General features: G+C 56.3%; 1 protein-coding gene across 1 annotated transcript; it reads left to right on the forward strand.

Annotated features, from left to right (window-relative positions):
- The first annotated feature begins 1,379 nt into the window (after nt 1–1,379).
- PRDM12 (PR/SET domain 12) lies at nt 1,380–18,253 on the forward strand. Its single transcript, XM_026514360.3, has 6 exons — nt 1,380–1,602; nt 3,526–3,716; nt 5,178–5,333; nt 13,187–13,298; nt 14,625–15,245; nt 18,171–18,253. The coding sequence occupies exons 1-5, from the start codon at nt 1,380–1,382 to the stop codon at nt 15,032–15,034; spliced, it is 1,092 nt and encodes a 363-aa protein (XP_026370145.1). The 3' UTR covers nt 15,035–15,245; nt 18,171–18,253.
- Nucleotides 18,254–21,351: the final 3,098 nt, after the last annotated feature.

Raw genomic sequence — 21,351 nt, forward strand, 5'->3', positions numbered from 1 at the left:
GAACTAGTAGGCAAGAAAGAAGGAGTGCAGAACGCAGAGGGCCCTCTTAGGTCGCAGCTGAGAGAAGGAGCTGGGAGGCCCGGCGCCTCAAGCCCCACACACACCGCAGGCCTGGGGCCGCCTGCAGTTTCCGAGATCGTTCGCTTTGGAGCACGGCTGCTCCCACTCAGGACTGTCCGGGGATCCCTTTCCATCCCCCCGTATCCATCAGAAAAGCCTATTCTGGGCAACCCACGGCCAGTGCGGATTTCTGTCCCTAGCCCCCCGAGAGTCGGGAGTCGGTCACCCACGACGCCGTCTTGGGCAGCGCCCAGCCCTAACGTTCGCCGCAGCCCCTCCCCGCAGCCCTGCCGCCGGGAAGAGTTTCACACTCGGCGGTGAGCAGCGAACAGGATGGCTGAGCCGCGGCCCGTTTGAAGCGAAGCGCCCGGCTCTAGCAAGCGCCGTCTGCAGCAGGAGAGCCGCACGGCCTGCGTTCTGGGGCTTGGAGCTCCGGAGAGCCTGGGCCGGGCCCGGAGGGCCAGGGAGCCGAGGGGAGGTGAACGCCGGCCGGGTCGGCCGGGATGAGGAGCGCAGATCCGGCCTAGGGCAGTGGGTGAGCGCCGGGCCGGCGGGGCCCGAGGCCAGGCGTCCCCTCCTGCTCAGTCTGGTCCCTGGAGTCCGAGCAAGCCTCGCCGCGCCCCCTCCCCTGCTCCGTCCCCTCCTCTCCTCGCCGCGGGCTGAGCCTCCCTCCCAGCCCGGCGCTTCCCACGGGGAGAGGAGGAGGAAGAGGAGGGGGGAGAGAGGAAGGGCCAGGGAGGGGCGGGAGGAGCGAAGAGGGACAATTCGGAGCGGCCCGCGCGCCCCCGCCCCTTGAGCTCTCGCGACGAGGGCTCTTCGAGCCCGGCCGGGTACAACAAGTCTGTCCGACGTCAGGGGGTCATTAATAACCAATTAGGAGGGTCACTGCGGCTCCTATAAAGGCGCTGAGATTTTGCCAAGGGGAAGACCGTCCGGGCCGGGTGTGCGAGAGGCGAGCGCGCGTCCGAGAGCCCCTCGCCGCCGTTTCTCTGCAGCCACCCGCCCCGCACCCCCCGCACCCGCCTCCGCCTCCACCCCCGTCTCTCCAGCCCTCCGCGCCGCCTCTGCCACCTCTGCTGATTTCTCCATCTCTCTCCCTCTCCGCCTCGCTCCCCCTCGTTCACTTTCCTCCCAGCCCGCCTCGCCTCCCGCTCCCTCCTACATCCTCCCCCTCCTCCTCGTCGTCGTCCTCCCCCTGCTCCTCTTCCTTCTCCTCCAGCACAGCCCTCTTCTCTCGCTACTCCGCTCCCTTCTAGCCCGCCACATCCCCGCGTCGGCCCGGCCGTCCTTCCCCGGCGCCGGCGAGCCCCGGACCGCCCATGATGGGCTCCGTGCTCCCGGCTGAGGCCCTGGTGCTCAAGACCGGGCTGAAGGCGCCGGGGCTGGCGCTGGCCGAGGTCATCACCTCCGACATCCTGCACAGCTTCCTGTACGGCCGCTGGCGCAACGTGCTGGGCGAGCAGCTCTTCGAGGACAAGAGCCACCACGCCAGCCCCAAGACAGCCTTCACCGCCGAGGTCCTGGCGCAGTCCTTCTCCGGCGGTGAGTCGCGCCGTCGAGGCCGGTCGCGCCTCCTCTTGCCGGCGGCGCCGGGTTCCCCGACCGGCAACGCCCGGGGCGCGGCAGGGACACGGCGCGTAGCGGCCGCTCGCCCCAACCACGGCGTTGCAGCTGCTCGGTGGGCCTCAGTTTCCCGGGAGCCGAACCGGGGCGCGAGCAGCTAAAGCCCGGGCGGGGCGGGAAGCAGCTCCGAGCCCCGCGCGGCTCGGAGAAGGAATCGCCGCGTCCAGACTGCCCGGGCCCTGCGGCCCCCGGCGCCCCCCTGCCCGCCCCTCACCCCTTTGAGTCGGCGGGTTCCCGGCATTTAAAGCCTTACTAGGCGTGTAATAGCAGTTGACTCAAAAAGAAGGGGTTTAAAATTCATTTAGTTAACTTGGGCTTGACCCGCGAAAGTTCCCACTTCAACCGAGAACTTTAAAAGGCAGGGGGGCTGGGGAGGGGGCGGAGGGCGGGCAGGCCGGCAGAGAAAGCCGCGGAGGGAGCGAGGGAGAGAAAGAGAGAGCGAGAAAAGTTTCTTTTCTTTAAGATGTCTCAAGTTCTTATTCCTCATTCATCAACCTGCAAACAATATCTTTCCCCGGCGCTGGCATCTCTGCGCGTCGCCCTCTCTTCCCCCGGGACGATTTCTGTTCCTCTCTTAATTTACCGTGCAGACTAATTCCACTTCCATTCACGCTATGTCAACCATCTAATCCCCCCTTTTTGTAAGGGGAATTCCTCGGCCCCTTTTAAACAAGTCCCCTCCGCATTGAGCTACAATTTACTGCTACAGCATTCTTCCAGGGCTAATGAATTTAGAATTAGCAATTTCTTTCGAATGGAGCCGAATGAATGCTATCACTTTAACAGCGTGACAAATTGCCGGCCGCGCCGCAATGGACACCGTTTAACCCCCCCTCCCCCTTTCTGCCGAGCCGCTCGCCGGCTATTTTCCCAGGTAGCTTAGAGGGGAACCTTGTAAGACACGGAGGCCGCCCCTGTGCGCCTCGCCGCCCCCGCTCCCGCTCCGGCTGCCAGGCCCGGCAGGGGGACCCCCCGGGGGGCTGGGGGCCGCCCGGCTCTTCCCGCCCAGAGAGGCGACTTCAGGGCTCACCCGGGTTCCCGGCGCCGCCCTTGCTGGCACCCCGGATCCTTGGCGCGGAGGGGGACCGAGGCCGGCCGGGGTCAGACGGAGAGCGCTGGAGGCGGCCCGCCGCAGCCCGCGTTCCTTTTGAGCTTCCACGGCTTCCCCCCACCCCCGCAGCCTGAGGTCTCTTCCCAGAGCTGTCGCCAGCTGGCCCCGAGGCGCAGGGCTTCCCGCACCCGCGAAAAGAGAGCTCTTGGCCGCATCCGGGGTCCTTCGACAGCGCCCTGTGTTCCGTGCAGGGAGGCGCAGAGAGCGCCGAGCGTCCCGCCGAAGGGAGGTCTCGGCTTGGCTATCACCTCCTTCTGGGAGCTGGCCTCAGTTTACCCATTTGTAAAACCACGCGCTGCGGTGGGCACAGTCGTTCTTCAACTCTTCCAGGGTGGAGGGCAAGAAGGTTGCGGATGCTTGGAGAATTAGTGGAGAGACAAAAAAAAAAAAAAAAAAAAAAAGAGAGAGAGAGAAAAAAAGAAAAAAAGAAAAGAAAGAAAGACCCAAACCCTAGAAATGAACTCCAAAGCACCTCTTGCTTCGGAGGGCACAGAGGGTCCCCGGGTTGCAAACCGAGAAGACTCCTGCGCTGAGCACCCCCAGCCCATCTCCCCCACACCGCGGCGGCGCGCCCTCACATACACACACCCCAGTGACTTCTCTGGAGTCGCTCCAGGGCGGGTTTGAGGTTGGTCTGGTGGGCAGGACCGGCCTGGGTGTCTGGCGGGAGGGGCCGGCCATCCTCTGCCTCAGGCTCTGACCCAGTCCCCCTGCCGCGGTGGCGATCACAGAGGTGCAGAAGCTGTCCAGCCTGGTGCTGCCCGCGGAGGTGATCATCGCGCAGAGTTCCATCCCCGGTGAGGGCCTCGGCATCTTCTCCAAAACGTGGATCAAGGCGGGCACCGAGATGGGCCCCTTCACTGGCCGGGTCATCGCCCCGGAGCACGTGGACATCTGCAAGAACAACAACCTCATGTGGGAGGTAGGTGAGGGCCGGGGAGAGGGATGCGGCGGACTTGCCCCAGGCAGCCACCACTCCGTCTCTGTCGCCCCTGCGGGGAGCTTGGGGTGCTTGGGCCCCGTGCTCCCTGCGGTGGATCCTACCGCGGGATGCCTGGAGGTGCCTCCCCAAACCGTGCTGCTAAGGCCACTGTTCGGAAAATCCGACCCTCTTTCCTACCACCAACCCTAGGGACTGTTGTTGGTCCTACTTCACCAGGAGGCCCTGAGGCCCGGGGCAGCCATGTCACTTGCCCAGGGTTATGCGACAGCGCAGAGGCCAACCCTGGTGGCGACCTCCCAGCCACCGGCATTCTTTTCTTCCAGAGGAGGCTACAAGGAAAGGCCCTTTGAGCCACCCTGGCCTGCGGGGGGAGGGTGGCCAGCGGGGAGAATGGAAAGGGCTAGTGCTTCCAAGGAATGGGCTTCTCAGCCCAGGCAGCATAATGACAACTGGAAATGATGGGGGACAAATTGGCATTGAGTCAACTTTCTGAGTCAGTGGCCCGCATTCCACCAAATGATCTCAGCAGCCTGTGAATTATTATTCCCATTCTACGGAAGGAAACTGAAGCTCCGAGAGGCCTTCTGACCCTCCTCTCCTCTGACAGTGCCAGATGCCAGGGACGGCCACCCTTAGGACACCCTTAGGAGAAAGCCACTCCCAAAGCACTTCCTCCCCCTGGGGCTCTCGCCTTGCAGAGGCCAGGCTGTGCACCCTCTCCCTAATCTCATTTCCCTTCCCTCCTCTGTGTGGATCCCGACCACAGCCCCCACCTGACAGTCCCTGGAGGAGCCCAATGTGACAAATCTTGCCTCTGGTCACAGGCGCAGGAGGAATAGAACAGGGGGATGGTCCAGATGCCTCTCTGGACCTCACCTCCTCCCTCCCTCGAGGCGTGGGCCAGTAATTATCTTCTTCATTTGTTGCTAGGTTAGGAAGTTGGGGTCCAGTCTGATCTCTGAGTACTCTTGGTAGCTCCCACAAGGGGGCTTGGGCCAGACTAGGGTGCCACGGTGGGCCAGCCTACCATCTCCAAGCTCCTGTGTCCCCTTCTGAAGTCCTGGTCCGTGCTCTCCGCTGCTTTGGGGAGCACCTCCCCAAAGGGAGTTAGCTGGATGCCACTTTGTCGACTCAGTGATCCCTTGGAGACCCTTTTCTTCTGGAGATGGCGAGTATGTGGCCGCGGGAGCTTGTGGGGCCCTGGAGACTGACTCCCTGTCGGTCACGTCCAGCTGGCTGGCCTCAGGCAAGTCACTGCACTGCTCTGAGCCCCCTTTTCTCAGCTGGAAAACTGAGGTGATTACAGCTGCTCCCCCTCCCTGGGGCTGCCGTGAGGATGGAGAGAGCATATGTGGATATGTCTGCATGGGCCTGGCCCGGACACAGGTGACACCTGTGACACAGCGTGCCTCACTCCGTCCCTCCTGTACCTGCATGCAGGTGTTCAATGAGGACGGCACGGTGCGTTACTTCATTGACGCCAGCCAGGAGGACCACCGAAGCTGGATGACCTACATCAAGTGTGCCCGCAACGAGCAGGAGCAGAACCTGGAGGTGGTCCAGATCGGCACCAGCATCTTCTACAAGGCCATCGAGGTCAGTGTGTGCTGTGTGCACGACGCCGGGGGGCAGCCGGGAGAAGGGGTGCAGGCAGCCGTGTCCGGGGACCGTGGGGGGTGGAGGAGCATTGAGGACAGCCTTGCGGGCCCTGCCCAGGCCGGCGGACTGGGGCCCAGGCATCCTGGTCTCTGGGAGCACGAGCTTCGTGGTTTTCTGGGCTGTAGATCAGAAGGGACAGAACTGTTGACTTTACGTCATTGTGAATGTCATAAGCACCTCGACAGTGAGGTCCCCGGACAGCTGCTTAGGGTGTCCGGGGGTTCAGAAACCAAGAGACGCAGAGAGCAAGACGTGGGGAAAGCATTTGGATGAGAGAGAGGGCATTGTGCCCGCAGCATTTTCCCTGTGTGTCGTTCCTTGTTCTGCACGCGGGGGATGCTGATATGTGGCTCATGATTCTTAAGTCTTGGCTGTGACACATGGATCACTCGCTGTCTAAGGCTTCTCCTAGACTTTGTGGATGCATTCTCCTTTATAATCCTTGTGTATTTGATCCACGAGGGAGGATTCTGCGATCATCCACCGTTTGCAGACAAGGAAGCTGGGGCTCTCTTGGTGGCAGAGGGACTTGGGGGCTCTTACCAGGCATTGGGGCGAAAGTTAGACTAATGCCTATGCTGGATGGAACTGCTTAGAGGCAAGGGAAAGGGAAAGAGAGCAGCAGCTAAATACCACATCCCATGGTTGCGAGTAGCTAAGCCATGCCCAGGTCATGGAAGGTTCAGGAAGATGGAAAAAGGAGCTGTTCCCGATAGGGAAACCTTGGGCAGAGGCAGAAAATCTCCCGAGGGCACAAAGCAGGCCAAGTGGTGGTAGCCATGGTGGGCCAGGCTGTCGAGACCCTCTGGACAGTGTCTCTTGGCAGGAAATATGCTTAGCATCTGGCCCAGGAGCGGGACAAGCTGCCCTCCTTCCCCGTGGCAGTTTGGTGGCGAGTGCTGTGTGGGGGTGGTGGGGATGTTCCCCCCACACACTTGTCTGGGCCTCCTGCTTCCACCCCCCTAGTGGAGAGAGGCACAGTGTCCTTGGGGTGGGGCTGGGTTTGGTTGAGTTTTGGAGAGGTCCAAAGGAGGTCTCCCAGGGCCAGAGAATGACTTCCCTATAGTCCCTGGGACTCAGAACCTCAAATCTTTCTAAGGCCCGAGGGGCACTGGGGCCTAGCATCTTCTGGAACTGGGGTCCAGTTGATCCTCAATAACCAGGCTCAAGGAAATCTCCCAGGGATGAGAGCAGAATGGTCTTTGCCTGGATACTGGTGTGGCCAGGGAGTGGGTCCCAGCTGAGGGGCGAACTCTGGGAGGACAAGGAAGTGGAGGGTAAAGAAGGGTACCCAGTTTCTGGACTGGTGTTCAAGTGAGGTGGAACAGCATGGGGCTGTGTGAAGGTAGGACCGAAGGTGGCCCAGGCACCTAGGACAAAGGTCTAGGACAAAGGTGGCTCCGGTGACCATCTGGCTGGGTCACCACCCTGTAGGAACAAGGGCTCCCCACCAGACATCCCAGAATCAGCCTCAGGTGTGGCTGACCCTCACTTCTAGCAGAGAGCACGCTCCAGGATCTTCCCCCCTTCTCCCCTCCCCCCTCCCAGCCTCATACACAGATCCTCACATTCGTGCATGGCTTCCTGGCCATCCTGATACGGATGAGACGGGGGACACACCGTCGTTCCATTCCTCCCCTCTAACACACGTGCACGCACACACGTCCACAAGCACAGATGCGCACGCGTGCACACAAGAGACCGTGGGAATGCTTGTATGATTCAGGCCGAAGGACTCCCAGCTGGGGCTGACTCGGGGGGCCTCAGGTCATCTCCCTGTGCAGATCACACTGGCTGAAGCCTCAACGGAGTCAGGAAACATTAATAGAAATTTCTACAGAAATTCGGAGTCAGAGGACAGAGTGGCTGAAGAATATCTCTAGGGAGGAATCTGAATTTATAAGATTAAAAAAAAGTCATCTACATTTTATCAGGTTTGAAGTTAATAAAAGAGAATCAGGAAAAAGAAATTGTATCACATAGGGTACCGTGAGCGAGATACCGCGGCTTTGCAGTTAACGCTTGCCCGGAGGAGCAAGCCTATGAAGAAGGGACCGTTTGAGAGAGGGACAGGCAAACACAAAATATCACTTTATGGTCATTTTGCTTTTCATCAGCAAAGCTGGACACTTTTCTCGTGGTGGCAGTTTTTCTCAAATCATTGTGTGGCCGTGCCAGATTCCACTTACTGGAGCAGCGGCGTGTCTGGGCCGGTGTGACCACCCACCGTGCCACCGGGCAGAGGCCAGGGCGCACTGGCCCTTCTAGGCTCCACCGGAACAAACTGCTTCTCCCCCAGGCCATTCCCTGAAGTCTCTGGAGTACACGGGCTGTTTGTTCTGTGCCCGCGTGCGAGTTAGCCAAGGAGATGGGCCTTGGCGGTGATCTGTTTCCTTAGTCTTTCTGTTACTTAGAAGTGCCATTTATAGTCCATACGAAGAACCCGTTACTCACCCCAAAATGGGAAGGCCCATCTTTATTCAATAAGCAGAATGCACCGTTGCTCCTCTCCAATTTTCCACAAATACAAAATAATAGCCCTCCAAATGGAGATGGGGTTTCAAGGCCGGCCAGTCGGTGGAGAGCCCCCAGGCAGATTGGCCTCTGGCTGAATCTATGTCGTGCTGTTCCTGGGGCATTCTCCTTGACGATTCAACCGCAGAAGAATTCACTATAACGCGAGGTGCCTAAAATGACATTTCTAGAAAGCTCCCAGCACATAGCAAGTGACCATTCGGTGTTGAATGAATAAGTCTTTCTGCAGGTGATGGGGACTGGGTCGAAAGGGAAACACACGGACCCCTGTTCTCCCAGGAAAACAAAACCAGCGACCCCGGGAGGCAAGACTTTTGATGCCAAAACTCAGCTCAAGGAAAGGGTTTAGTAAGAAGTTATGAAAGCTTTGGACTCTGGAACTGGGAAGAAAATTCCCAGTCTTTCCCCTCCCTATGTCTTGGCAGATTACTGTGCCCTGAAGTGTGGGCAGACTTCCTGCTACTTACCTTTTCATTTTAAGTGCTCGAGCCTTTTATCCGGCAGCCCCCGAGTCCCATGGCTGCTTTTCTTGACACCATTTTCCTTTTGATGTTGCTCAGGGGCAGATGCAGTTGGGGCACCCTCATTATTAATAATAAGCATCATTAATAATGCCACCATTCATGGAGCATTTATCACCTGCTGATACCGCTCGGAGGGTCTCAGCAAATTTTTAAGAATCTAGTCCTCTCTCTCTGTGAGCTACTATCATTATCCCCATTTTAATGATGGTAAAACTGAGGTTCAAGGAGATCACAGGAGGTTGGTGAGCTGTGATATGAATCCAGGCCTGTCTGACCCCAGAGCAGAGCCCTTGGTCGCCATGCCGTGGGGCCTCCCCGGCCAATGTGTATTGCCGGAATTCTATTAATTGGTGTGTCAGGACATCTGTGGTACAATGGAAATTGATAGTGGTCCAGATGACACAGAGATCCTTCTGGACTAGGGTTTCTGCACCGCCCGGGGGGAAAAGGGAGGGTGTCAGTGCCTCCTGGGAGCCTGTTCAATAGTGTGACATACATTCATATTAAGAAAACAAACCAAAACCAGATCGGTTTCCATTTATAATACAAATTCAGGAAGGGGCAGGACAGAATGTCTGGGCTGGTAGGGAAGGTTAAGAAGCACAAGCTGAGAGGTTATGTGATTCGTCAAGGGAAGACTCAGGCCCCGATATTCTCCCAGGATCTCGGGGATGTGGATTATATGGTACAGGACTCGGTTTCTTGGGGGGAATTATTTGGTTTACTGTGTGTTCTGAATCAGTCCCTGCTGCCTGGAAAAGTGAACGAAGGACGTGATTCTGGTTCTCCCGGCCCCAAAGGAGAGTCCTGGCAGGGCCATGCCAGTGTTGGCTGTAAAGAAACGGCAGTAATTGAGGGAGGGAGACGGTGGCTGTTCTTTGCTCTTCGACAGTCAGCTGCCAGGACCCTGGGAGCCTGTGGACAATAGTGCCAGGATCTCCGGGAAGAGGCTCCTGGTCCTGAGGGTCTCCTGGTCTGGATCTCTGGGGTTATCGCATGAAGGGTACCCGCGAGCAAGCAGGGACCGGGCGTCCAGGTCAGGGGCTGCCGCTGCCTTCCCAGAGCTCCGAAGAGCCAAGAGACTCCACTTCCGGCCTTCCCCAGTGCTGGTAGCTTCTCGATATCTGTGCCGTTCTCAATTCCAGTAGATTCTTCCTAATAGATTTTTTTTTTAAAGTGGAGCCAACGTGGGGCTTGAACTCACCACCCTAAGATCAAGACCTGAGCCGAAATTTAGAGACGGATATTTAACTGACTGAGCCACCCAGGCGCCCCTCGATTTTCTTTCTTTAATATGAGATAGTATAAAAGTAATATGTGCTCATTATTTTTTAAAAAATCAGATATCTCATGTAGAAAAATAGGAGCCACTCTGCCCGTCACGCTGTTCTCCATGAACCTTAAATCAGCACTTTTTAATAGTCTCGAAACGACAGACCCTTCTGGGGAAAGAAGCACAGAACACTGGTCACGGTGGCAGGGTGTCCAGAGTGCGAGAGAGATTCACTTTTCAGGTTACACCCCCTTTATGTGTTTATACCTGTTTGTCAATGAGTCTGCATCGTTGTTTTAATTTCTGAAATTAACTAGTAAGATTAATTTTAGTACATGTAAAAATTATGTTAGTAAATAATGATGCACTCTATGTTAAAAGTCACTACCGAAGCTCTTATTTAGAAAATCATATTCCAAATAACCATTTTGAACAATATTCAGGATTTGTGCATGCCCCTTGGCTTCTCCTCATTCAGCACCACTGTTCTTGTTGTATTTATTTTATATATTTTTTTAATTTTTAAAAAAGATTTTATTGATTTATTTGAGAGAGAGAGAGAGAGCATGAGTGGGGGTGGGGAGGGGAAGAGGGAGAGGGAGCAGCAGACTCCCTGCTGGGCACAGAGCCCAACACAGGCCTCCATCCCAGGACCCCGAGATCATGACCCGAGCCAAAGTCAGTCCGTTAAGCGTCTGATTTGGGGTGCCAAAGTGGGTTGGGGAGCATTTAATAACAATTATTATTGTCAATTACATTTAATAACAATTATTATTGTCAATTACAACGAGAAGGCTGGTGTTGATTTGGATATTTGATTCCTCCCGCCCAGAGATTGGAGGTGGAGGTGCGGCTCAGGGCTACATCCGCTGGGAGCTTGCTCTCCCCGGGCTGTCCCCCGCCCCAGCCAAGCCGGAGGCAGTGGCCCGGCGGTGTGGGGCTCGGGTCCTTGGGACACCGGGGCCCAGCCTGTGTTGTTGTCCATCACCGAAAGCAAAACCGCCAGTCACCCTGGGTTTTAACTGTGCTGGCGGCCCCGTGCCACACTGCAGGCTCTGTGGGGACCCCTGTGGGACTTGATGCCCCAGAGAGCGCTGCCAGCTTCCTGAGACGTTGGTGAGCTCAGGGAAAATTATAACACGCGCTCCTGCGTCCATCCACCCTGCAAAGTTTTCTGCATACGGCTCAGCTGAGCCCTGAGCGCGGGAGGCCTGAGCAGTGGCGCTGTCCCTGTTTTACAGTCCCAGACAGACACGGAGGCCGGCGCCAGAAGGCAACTTGCCCAAGGTCACACGCTCAGCAGGTGGGGAGCCCAGGTGGACCCTGACCTGTGTGACCTCTGCCAGCACTCTCTCGTGTTCAGACAAGTCTGATGGGGGGCTGGCTGCTTTGGAAAAACCCTGATTGTGAAAGTGGAAGCCAGGGGTCGGGACAGTGTCCGAGGTGACTTACAATCAGAGTCTCAGAGTTGGGGGAGCTCAGGGATCATGTTCCCCTACTCCCTCACCTGAGGATTCAAGCTTAGAGAGGATAAGTGCTTGCCTAGGGTCACCCAGGGGCCCGGTGGCCGAGGGTCCATCTGCAGCGTCACACAGAGGGCAGCGTCCTGCGCAACGAATTGATCTTAAATATTTTCCTTCCATCCTCCTCGGTCTTCTCCGTCCCCTTTCCAGCAGGGCCTCCAGCTCTGTCCCGCTGACCCCCGGGACGATGGCCATGACCATGAATGGCCTCAAGGACTTCTGCTGTGCTGCCAGATTCTAATCTGTCTGCTTTCTTTGAGGCACCACCTAATTTTCCTTGGGTTCCGGGACTGTACTTGTTTCTTCCATATTCGAGCCCTATGCCTCCGAGCTGGGCTGGCACTCCCTGCCTGCCTTCCGGTCACTCCCTGCCCCTGAGAGCATGACCTGCCGCCCCACGGGCCGTGGGGGCGGGGACACGGTGGCCCCAGGCTGAGTTTCAGGAGGATGGCAGTGACTGGGCCCCCTCACGCTTCCCTTCCTCCGCCCCTCCTCTCCCACCCCTCTCCTATCAGGGTTGAGCAGAGCTGGCAGTGGTGGTCCGAGGGTCTTCCTGGCTCTGACCGGAAGAGGGGGCCTGTGTGTGGCAAGGTTCTGCAGGCTGGAGGTGGGGCCTTCTCTGTAACCAGGGAGCCCAAAAGAGGGGGGGCTCTTCTTGCATGATTGCAGATACCCTGAGATGGTATCTTTGGCGCTTCAACTCCTTCGAGGCGGGTGAGGACCCATTAGGAAGGCAAACCGGTTGCTGCCTGGGTGCGTCCAGCTTTCTCTGGGAAGCTCAGAGAGTGACCCCCAGGGTAGGTGTCAAAGCCAGCCATATGGGGGGCAGGCTTGGGAGGGTGGGGGCTGTCCCCTTTCAACCGTCTTTTTTTTTTTTTTAAAGATTTTATTTTTAAGTCATTCATACACACAACGTGGGGCTTGAACTCAGAACCCCGAGATCAAAAGTCGCATGTTCCACCCACAGAGCCAGCCAGGCGCCGCATCTCTCTCATTTGTCTTAGCTGGCTGGGGCCCGAGGGTTCCCCACTTGGGAGGGCTAACTGGCTTTCACCAAAGGCCTGCAGGCCCCTTGGGACATCCTGGAGTGTGGGGTTTATGGTCAATGCCCCCTCAGGATCAGGCCTTCCACAGCCTCCCTGGACTGTCTTGGCAAACCCCTTCCTCCTGGTGGCCTTCACCATTTCCCTGGTGCAGGCCCTCCCCTGGGATTAGCAGAGAACTGTCGCCATCTGTGGAGTTCTCTCCTGTAGAAAAGGACTGTGTTTCGGGCTGTGTGCCCCAGGATTTCCTGCGGCGGAGGTGTTCCTCAGTCCGAATGTTGCTTTTTTAGTATTTGCCGTGTGCCGGGAGTCACACAGAGCCTGTGATCGGGAGAGAGGAAATGTGGGGTGGCGCTGCCTTGTGGGCGTTTCGCACGAGAGATGTTTCCAGAACATTATCAGACAGGATGTAACCAAGTACCATAGGGTGCCCTGCAACCCACGCTCCTTGGGAACATCTGGCTCAGCCCTGCAGACCGGAAGGCTGGCTGACTCAGGTTCCCCTCAGTAAGAAATGAAAAGTTTTCTAGCTTTCCTTCTTCTGTTACATCAGCTTACTGCAAGCCTTGCATTCTGCTGCTGTCAGTTTGGGAACTCTTACACGGCTGGGCGGCCACTCTGTTCCCAGCAGCAGGGATAGGACAGAAATGGCGAGAAGGTCTGGGCTGGGAGGGGGCAGTAGGGGGTGGGGGCAGAGTATCCCAGGGCCTTCTGTGTTTATGCAGCTTGCTAGGGATGGCTAGTGTGGCTTTCTCAGGGCTGAGACTGGATCCACGTCTCCATGGCAGGTGCAGGACACCTGCCTCCTGGAGGCAGGGGGATGTGCGGAGTCCCCGACTCTCACCCCTGGGACTGCTGCCTCCCTGATCTCATCTTGCTTTCTTCCTTGCAGATGATCCCTCCTGACCAGGAGCTGCTGGTGTGGTATGGAAACTCACACAACACCTTCCTGGGGATCCCTGGTGTGCCCGGGCTAGAGGAGGAGCAGAAAAAGAACAAACATGGTAGGTAGTCTCCTTGAGGCCACAATGACAAGGGTCGCCTGGAACTCAGAATGAGAGAGTGAGCATGTGCACGCATGTGTTTGTGGCAGGGAGGTTGCCGGTCTCCAGGGACCCTGCTTCAATCCCCAGCAGTATCGAGCCCATGAGGCTACTGGCTCAAGCAGGCTGATGCCCCCAGAGCTCCCACCACAGTCCGGACACGAACGGCACTGTTTTCTGGACAAAATAAATTGTCCGGGGGCAGGTTGGCTGGGGGTGAGGGGATAGCAGAGAGGCAGAGGGTGGGGCAGAAGGAGCAAGGGGCTGAGCAGTGGGAGCCTGGATTGAGTCCCGGTTTTGCTGCACGATCTTGGGAATGGCTCTGTGTCTCAGTTTCTCGATCTTTAAAGGCAAGATGTTGGGCGAGATGATCTTTAAAACCCCTTCCAGCTCTGACAATGTACATTTCCCTCTGTCCCTGGTGTAGGGCCTGGTGGAGGTGCTTGGTATAAACCTGTTGAATGAAGGTGGGGTGGAGTGTGCCTGTGTGTGTGTGTGTTGTGGGGGACACTGTCACCACGATAGACACCATCTGCTCAAGACCTAATTCATGCCAAGTATTGAGCTAAACCTTTTACAGCTATCACCCCACTTGGGTCCTCAAAAAACCCTTGTGAAATTTGGTTAGAGGAAGAACCGAGGCTCATGAACTATTTATCCAGCCTTTGATGTTTCACAAACAGTAATTTCTTGGATGCTTACAGCAGGCTTATGGGGGTAATGCTATTATTACCTCATCTCCAATGAGAAAGGTGAGGCGCAGTTCCCTGGTACATAGTAGTCACTCAGTAAGTATTTGTGGGATGAATAAATGAAAGGGTTTTTTTTGGGGGGGGGCTTCTTATGGAAGTCTACCATTTACAGAAGGCTGCTTTGAGTACAGGCTAAGGGAGGTAAAGGGCAGCTTTTTATGATCATCTCCAGAAGGTGTGCATAGCCCCGTGAGGTCACAGTAGGTCCCCATTTTACAGATGAGGACGTTGAGGTTTGGAGGCGAAGTCACTAAGTCCCTGAGGTCTCACAGCACGGTCTGGAGTCCAACTCCTATTTGACCTCAAGCCAGTCTCCTGGATGCCCCTCTCATCTCTCAGGCGGCGCCGCTAACCAGGCGGCTCAGACCCCCACCCCCATCGATGCGGTCGATCGGAGGCGGGCCGGGCCCCGGGAGGAGCTCACGCGGTGGGGGGCTCGCGGGTGCTGGGCCCCGGCGGCGCGGGGTCATAACGAGGCTGCTCTCTCTCCCCCCCCCCTCCCCGCTTGTCTCCCGGGCCCCGCCCGCGCGGCCAGAGGACTTCCACCCGGCGGACTCGGCGGCGGGCACAGCGGGCCGCATGCGCTGCGTCATCTGCCACCGCGGCTTCAACTCGCGCAGCAACCTGCGCTCGCACATGCGCATCCACACGCTGGACAAGCCCTTCGTGTGCCGCTTCTGCAACCGCCGCTTCAGCCAGTCGTCCACGCTGCGCAACCACGTGCGCCTGCACACGGGCGAGCGCCCCTACAAGTGCCAGGTGTGCCAGAGCGCCTACTCGCAGCTGGCCGGCCTGCGCGCCCACCAGAAGAGCGCGCGCCACCGGCCGCCCAGCGCCGCGCTACAGGCGCACTCGCCCGCGCTGCCCGCGCCGCACGCGCACGCGCCCGCGCTCGCCGCCGCCGCTGCCGCCGCCGCGCACCACCTACCAGCCATGGTGCTGTGAGCGCCGCGTACGCGCTCACCGCGCACGCGCGCCCCGCCTCCTCGCGCCCGCGCGCCCCGCCTCCCGCCTCCAGCCCGAGGGGCGCGGGGCGCGGGCCTGAGCTGCTCTCTCCTGACTCGATCCCCCCCACCCCCGGCCGCAGATGGCCCGGCGCTGTAGGTGCGCTCCACGAGTGACCCCCTAGGCATACAGTCTTCGCTCCGTCTTGCAGGTGAGGACACCGAGGGACAGCGTCCCTTTGCAGGCCACCCAGCTGGTGCGGCTGCACGGCCGCCTCCTCCTCGGGGGTCCTCGCGCCCGGGGTCGGGGGCGCTCTGGCACACCTGTCGAGCCGGCCGCCGGGGCTGGCGTCCCTCGGGGGTAGCAGGGCCTCAGCTGGGGCGGGGGGGGGGGCGGGCTGGCGCGCGCACGGCCCCTCGGGCTGCCTCTTGGGACTGGTGCCCGGCAGTGACACGATCTTGAGAGTTGGGGGCTGGCGGGGCTCTGGGGCAGCCAGAAGAGACCCGAGACCTGCTCTTCCCTGGCAGGCGGGCCCTTCTCTGCTTCTGGCCACCTTGCTCCCAAAGCCGGCTCCCGGGGAGGGACGAGGCACGAACACTGTGCAGTGTGCCGAGCAGGCAGAGCGCGACGGCAAACGGAAGTCCACTGGGGTACCCGGGCAAGGCCCTGGCCCTCTTAGGGCCTCAGTTTACCCCTTCCCAATCCGTAAAATGAGAGTTGGAGCCACGCCTCCTCCCTTATCATCTCTGACTTCTTGCTTAGGGAAGAGAAGCTTCCCTTCCCCTCCTGGCCATACTCCTGCGGGAGGAGGGCAAGACTGGCTTCTCCGCGGGGAAAGCACTTCCTAGCAGTGCGGGATCCTGGGGGATTCCGCCCCGCCCACCCACACCCTTGTCGCCTCCCAAGTCTCCCCGAACTCTGGCCGTGGGCGCCCTCTGGTGTCGCCTGTCCCACCTTGCAGTCCTGTACCAGAATTCCGGTAGGCGTTTTGTAAAATAAAGAAACTATAATAATAATGAAAAGTATAAAATGTATAGAGTTTTCAAGAAACTGTGTTCTACTTCCAGAAAATGGTCACTTTAACTTTGTAAATATTTATCTAAAATGATATTTACGAAACTGTGATATATATTATTTGATTGTATATGTACAACTGTAAATACATTTGTACCTCTCTTGTATTCTAAAATAAAAATTACTTGGAACATTTATCACTTAGCCTCTGAAGGGATCGACACATTTATCCGCATGACAAGGAAATATGGAAAGTGCCTAGAAACTGGAGAGGGCATGGGAAGAGTTGTTTCACTGCTTTTGAAAGTCACCATTGTGCCCTCCCCAAGGAAACTTCTCTGTCACAGCTGGGATGTCAGCTCCTAAAGAGATGGCCACGATTCAAAGCAAGCGGAAATCTCTACAGGGGCTGGGTATATTCTTCATGCTTCCAGCTGATTCTCAAATATTGGTGTCACATTTTGTTACTTCCCCAAAATCTTTACTTACTTTTTTATTTTTCATTTTCATGAACAACTTAAGAAAATTCAAGCAGCCTTGGGGGTGGATGGAGATGGCCACCAAGTGCCCTCCCAATGCCTAGAATTTCCAGATGCTCTGGGTACCCATTTCCAGACCCTCCCTGAGGAAGAGGAAAAAACAGGATGGCCATCAATGCAGGGCCAGGCCCTGGCTCTCCTATCCAGCACCTCCTGGCCAGGGGGAGGTGAGCACACTAGGGAGTGTGAGTTCACACCTGTACTCCAGCCCATGCTGGTTGTGAGGGTCACCCTTCCAACCCACTGGCATCCCGCAGGCACACAAGCACGCACACACACACACACGCACACGAAGACACTGGAACTCACACTTTTATATGCAGGCCATCCCCATTTGGAGCTTCGGGTACTTCCAAAGACCCCCATACTTTGGGGACTGGTCTTGTACCCCGGGCAGATGGGGGCACGGGTAGAGATGTACAACTTGATGGTTCATTTGCAAGTCCCGTCTGAGGTTTCCTCCTAGGGTAAGTGGGGAAAGTCACCCTTGGTACTCTTCCTCTCCCTGTCACCAACCTGGCCTCGCCTTTGAAACCTCACCACTAGGCTTCCGATGCCCAGTGGCGCCTGGTGTTACCTTCCCCCCACTGCGGGCCCCGCAGAGGCCTCTTCTTTCCCTAAACAAAGCTGAGTCTCCTTTCCTCTGGATGCTGACCAGTAGAGTTAAACACCTTCCTGACCCACATGCCGTGCGTCCCAGAGAGTAACGCCAGCGTTCTTCGGGAGTCAGACTTCAGAGAAGTCAGTAGGGCTCTTGATCAAAAATTTTCATGGCTTTCCGTAGGTAATTCCATTTTGGGAAGACCCTGTATAGAGCACAGGGTCCACAGCCCGGGCTCCAGAACCCACCTGGTGGCAGCAGGCTGTAATTGCAGGCTAAAGTGCGTCTGCGGCACCCGCGGCTGACCTACTCCAGCGTCCGCGCTGGAGATCCAAGGATGAGCAGAGAGGAATGCGGGTCCTGAAGAGCTGCACACTGGTGGGAGGCCTGATACCAAAGGCCTAAGCCTTTACCGTGCTTGCATTCCCAGCAGACGCCTCAGGCCCATTTCCACGGAGTGCACCCCCCCCACCAAAGGCATTTGAACACCACAGCAATTTCTGGCCTTAGGGATTTCAGTGCATTTATTCTGGGAATCCTCCCCACAAACCCATGAAGCTGATGCTCTTTTCTCCTCCCTGATGCACTATTAATATCCATTTGAAGTAGAAGAAAACCGAGCTAGAGGGTAAATCATTTGCCCATGTCACCCAGCCGTGAGTCGCAGAGCAGTCTTCGCCATGGCCGCTGACCCTAGAAGCCACGCTCAGGACCAGTAGGCCAACCACATCCCAGTCAACCCACAGAGCCAGGGGTTTCTGCATATCCCACAGGGATGCAGTGTAGACCAGCCCCGTATTCTGACCTTGTATTCTTCAGCCTTGCAAAACTCGCTTACTCAATCTAGAAGCTTTTTTGTGGATTCCTTAGGACTTCAAGGTACAGGATCATGTTGCCTATGGATAGAGACAGTTTTACTTTTTTCTTTCCAATCAAGATGACTTTTCTTTCTTTTTCTCATTGCATGGTTCGGGAACTCCAGGAGTAGAGGATTCCAGATAGAGGCCACCCGGTCTGGGTTTGAAACCCTGCTCTGCCCTTCACTGGCTGTGTGACCTGAGGCAAGTCAATTAGCATCTCTGTGCCTCAGTTTCCTCAAATGGAAAAGAATGTTGTGAGGATTAAGTGGGATAATGTGTATAAACGGATAAAGCATATGACTTGGTGCCTGGCACAAAGTTAAGTGTTCAATAAATGGAAGCTATTGTTAATACAGGGATGCCTTTGGTGGTTGAGAAGGGTTGTAGCTTTTTCTACCCACCCCACCCCCCCCCCCCGGCAGTCCCCCAGAGGGCATCTGAGGCAGCTGTTGACCTCCTCTTCTCCCACCCTTTGCTGTATCCATTATCCTTAGATCTCTTGAAATGGAGGAACAGATATCCCAAACTTTCAGCTTCCTTCCCACCTCAGAGCTGGCCTGCTGGGATATACGTCTGTGGCTGGTGGGGAAAGTTCTGGATGGTGGCTGATTAGCACCCATGCTGACTGCTTCCTGCAATGTGGCTGCCTCCGTGAAATCAGAAATCTTGCATATCGGCTCAGGGCTTCAAAGACAAGTGCTCCAAGAGAACCAGGTAGCAGCTGCGTGGTCTAGTCCCACCTAATCCCTGATGTCACATATTTCTTTTTTTCTTTTTAAGATTTTATTTATTTATTTGACAGATTTTATTTATTTATTTGACAGAGAGAGAGACAGCCAGCGAGAGAAGAAGCACAAGCAGGGGGAGTGGGAGAAGAAGCAGGCTCCCAGCAGAGGAACCTGATGTGGGGCTCGATCCCTTAACGCCAGGATCACGCCCTGAGCCGAAGGCAGACGCTTAACGACTGAGCCACCCAGGCTCCCCCTGATGTCACATATTTCAAAATGTCCTTGTTGGTTGCTTTAAGTGCCCCTGTCCCTCCAGCCTCCCCACTCCCCAGTGTCAACAGTTCCTTCTTTTCTAGGCTCCTGGGTCCCCCCACCCTGAACTCCTGCCTGAGCACCTCGATGGCTGGGGCAGCAAAGGAGACATCTCTGTGGCCCCTGCGGTGCTGGTGGTTCGCTGAGTAAGTTTATTCGCTTCCTCACCAAGTATCTGTTGCGTGCTATTCTAAGGGTGTGCAGGACTTGTTTTCATCGGGTATGATAAGACAGGCAAATGTGGAAGTGACCGTCATGAAGGAAGAAGGTTGTTAGTCTCACAATTCCCCGGAAACAGGAGGCAGGGCAGGCCACGCAGGTGCCCACGGGGAAGCCCACAGCTTCGATCAGGAGACAGAGGGCGCAAGGAGAAAATGTGTGAAGGAGGCTTTACTATGGTTTCCAGGGGAAAGAACGGGTGAGGCCGGGTAAGCAGGTTTAGGGTTGGCTGATGGGGATAATTTTGCGGGCTCTGAAGCATAGAGCCTGTCCCTGCTTGTCTGGTACCTGGCCCCGCAGTGGGATTAGGGCAGGTGGAGAGTGGCCCAGAGTGAGCTGGGTCTAGGAGGTGGTTGAGAGTGTGGGCTCTTGATTGGTTGGTTTGCATCTGAAAGGCACACCCCGGGGCCGGTTGTTAACTACCTCTAGGGAATGGTTAACCCTGGAAGGAGCCTCAGTTCCCAGCACGGATACACAATGAACAAAACAGAAAGTCCCTGGTTCTTGGAGTGCTGGCATTCTAGTGGAGGAAGTCCGCCCAAAATAAGCAAACACACACCAACATTCAGTGACAAGAAATGAGACAGGATCGAGTGATTAAAAAAAAAAAAAAAGGAACCGAGGATTATTCCAGCGAAGGTGGTCAGGGAAGGAAGGTGGTCAGGGAAGGCTTCTCTGAGGAGGTGGTAGTTGACCTGAGCTCTAAGTGAGGAGAACCAGCCAGCCCCACAAAGACCTAAGGGAAGAGAATTCCATGCTGAGAGCACCCCAAGTGCACCGATCTCTTGGGGTGGTGACCGGAGTGGTGTGTACGGAATGCAGGTGAGACCAGTGCATCTGGCTGCAGTGGAGGGAGTAAGGGGTCGGGTTAGGAGGAGAGCCAGCTCAGAGACAGTCAGGGCCCAGCGAAGATGAGTTTGGATTTTATTCTTGGTGTAAAGGGAAGCTGCCAGAAGTGTTCTAAGCAGTGATGTGGTTTAACCTGATGTGTTTCTAAAAGTTCACTCTGGCTGTGCATGGAGATTGGGTGGTAGGAGGGGCAAATGTAGAATCCCGGAGACCAGCCTGGAGGTGGTGCCCAGGTGAGAGATGACCGAGTGGCCTGAGGAAAGTGCACAGATAGGAGGTAGATGGATGTAGGGGGAGTTGATGAATGTTAGACCTGATAGGCCATTAAAATCACTGAGGGAGTTAAACACATGTTCATAGGCTTCCAAGACCCCACCTTGGTAGCACCTCAGTGCCCAAGTTTGGGCTCAGGAATCCATATTCTTTTTTTTTTTTTTTTTTTTTAAGATTTTACTTATTTATTTGACAGAGAGAGAGCACAAGCAGGGGGAGTGGCAGGCAGAGGAAGAAGCAGGCAGTCCACAGAGCGGGAAGCCTGATGCGGGGCTTGATCCCAGGACTCTGGTTCACGACCTGAGTCAAAGGCAGACGCTTAACCAACTGAGCCACCCAGGTGCCCCAAGGAATCCATATTCCTAATGAGTCCCTCTAGGACGTGCACTCTGTTTCCGGGTGGCCAGTTGTCCGTGCAGTATGAAGAGGCAAGTGTGATGCAGAGAGAGGAGCACTGGTGGGGAGTCTGGAGTCTTGGGTGTCAGTCCCAATTGCAGGTCTGTTGTGGGACTCAGAGACCCCCAAGGGACTGGCAGGAGTAGCAATTCCTACCTCCGGGCTGGGCCAACTTCGAGGAATAAGTAGCATGTGTTTGGGAAGCATCCGGCAAAGGACAAGGCCCTCGAGAAAGGTTTGCTAAATGATGCAGGCCTTGGGGTAAAGCAGGTGCAGTGGGAGGGAACACTGGCCCTGCCACCAACCACCCTGTGAATTTTAGTCCTTTTTGGCCCTTAGTTTCTTCCTCTATAAAAAAGTATCTGCAGTGGACTGAATGTGTCCCTCCTAAATTCATGTGTTGAAATCCTAATCCCTAAGTTAATGGTATAGGGGGTGGGACTTTTGGGAGGTGATTAGGTAGCAGGGTGGAGCCCTTGTAAACGGGATTAATGCCTTGTAAAAGAGACCCCAAAGACTCCCCTCA

This window comes from Ursus arctos, unplaced genomic scaffold (genome assembly GCF_023065955.2).
Source record: "Ursus arctos isolate Adak ecotype North America unplaced genomic scaffold, UrsArc2.0 scaffold_18, whole genome shotgun sequence".
NCBI classification, from domain to species: domain Eukaryota; kingdom Metazoa; phylum Chordata; class Mammalia; order Carnivora; family Ursidae; genus Ursus; species Ursus arctos.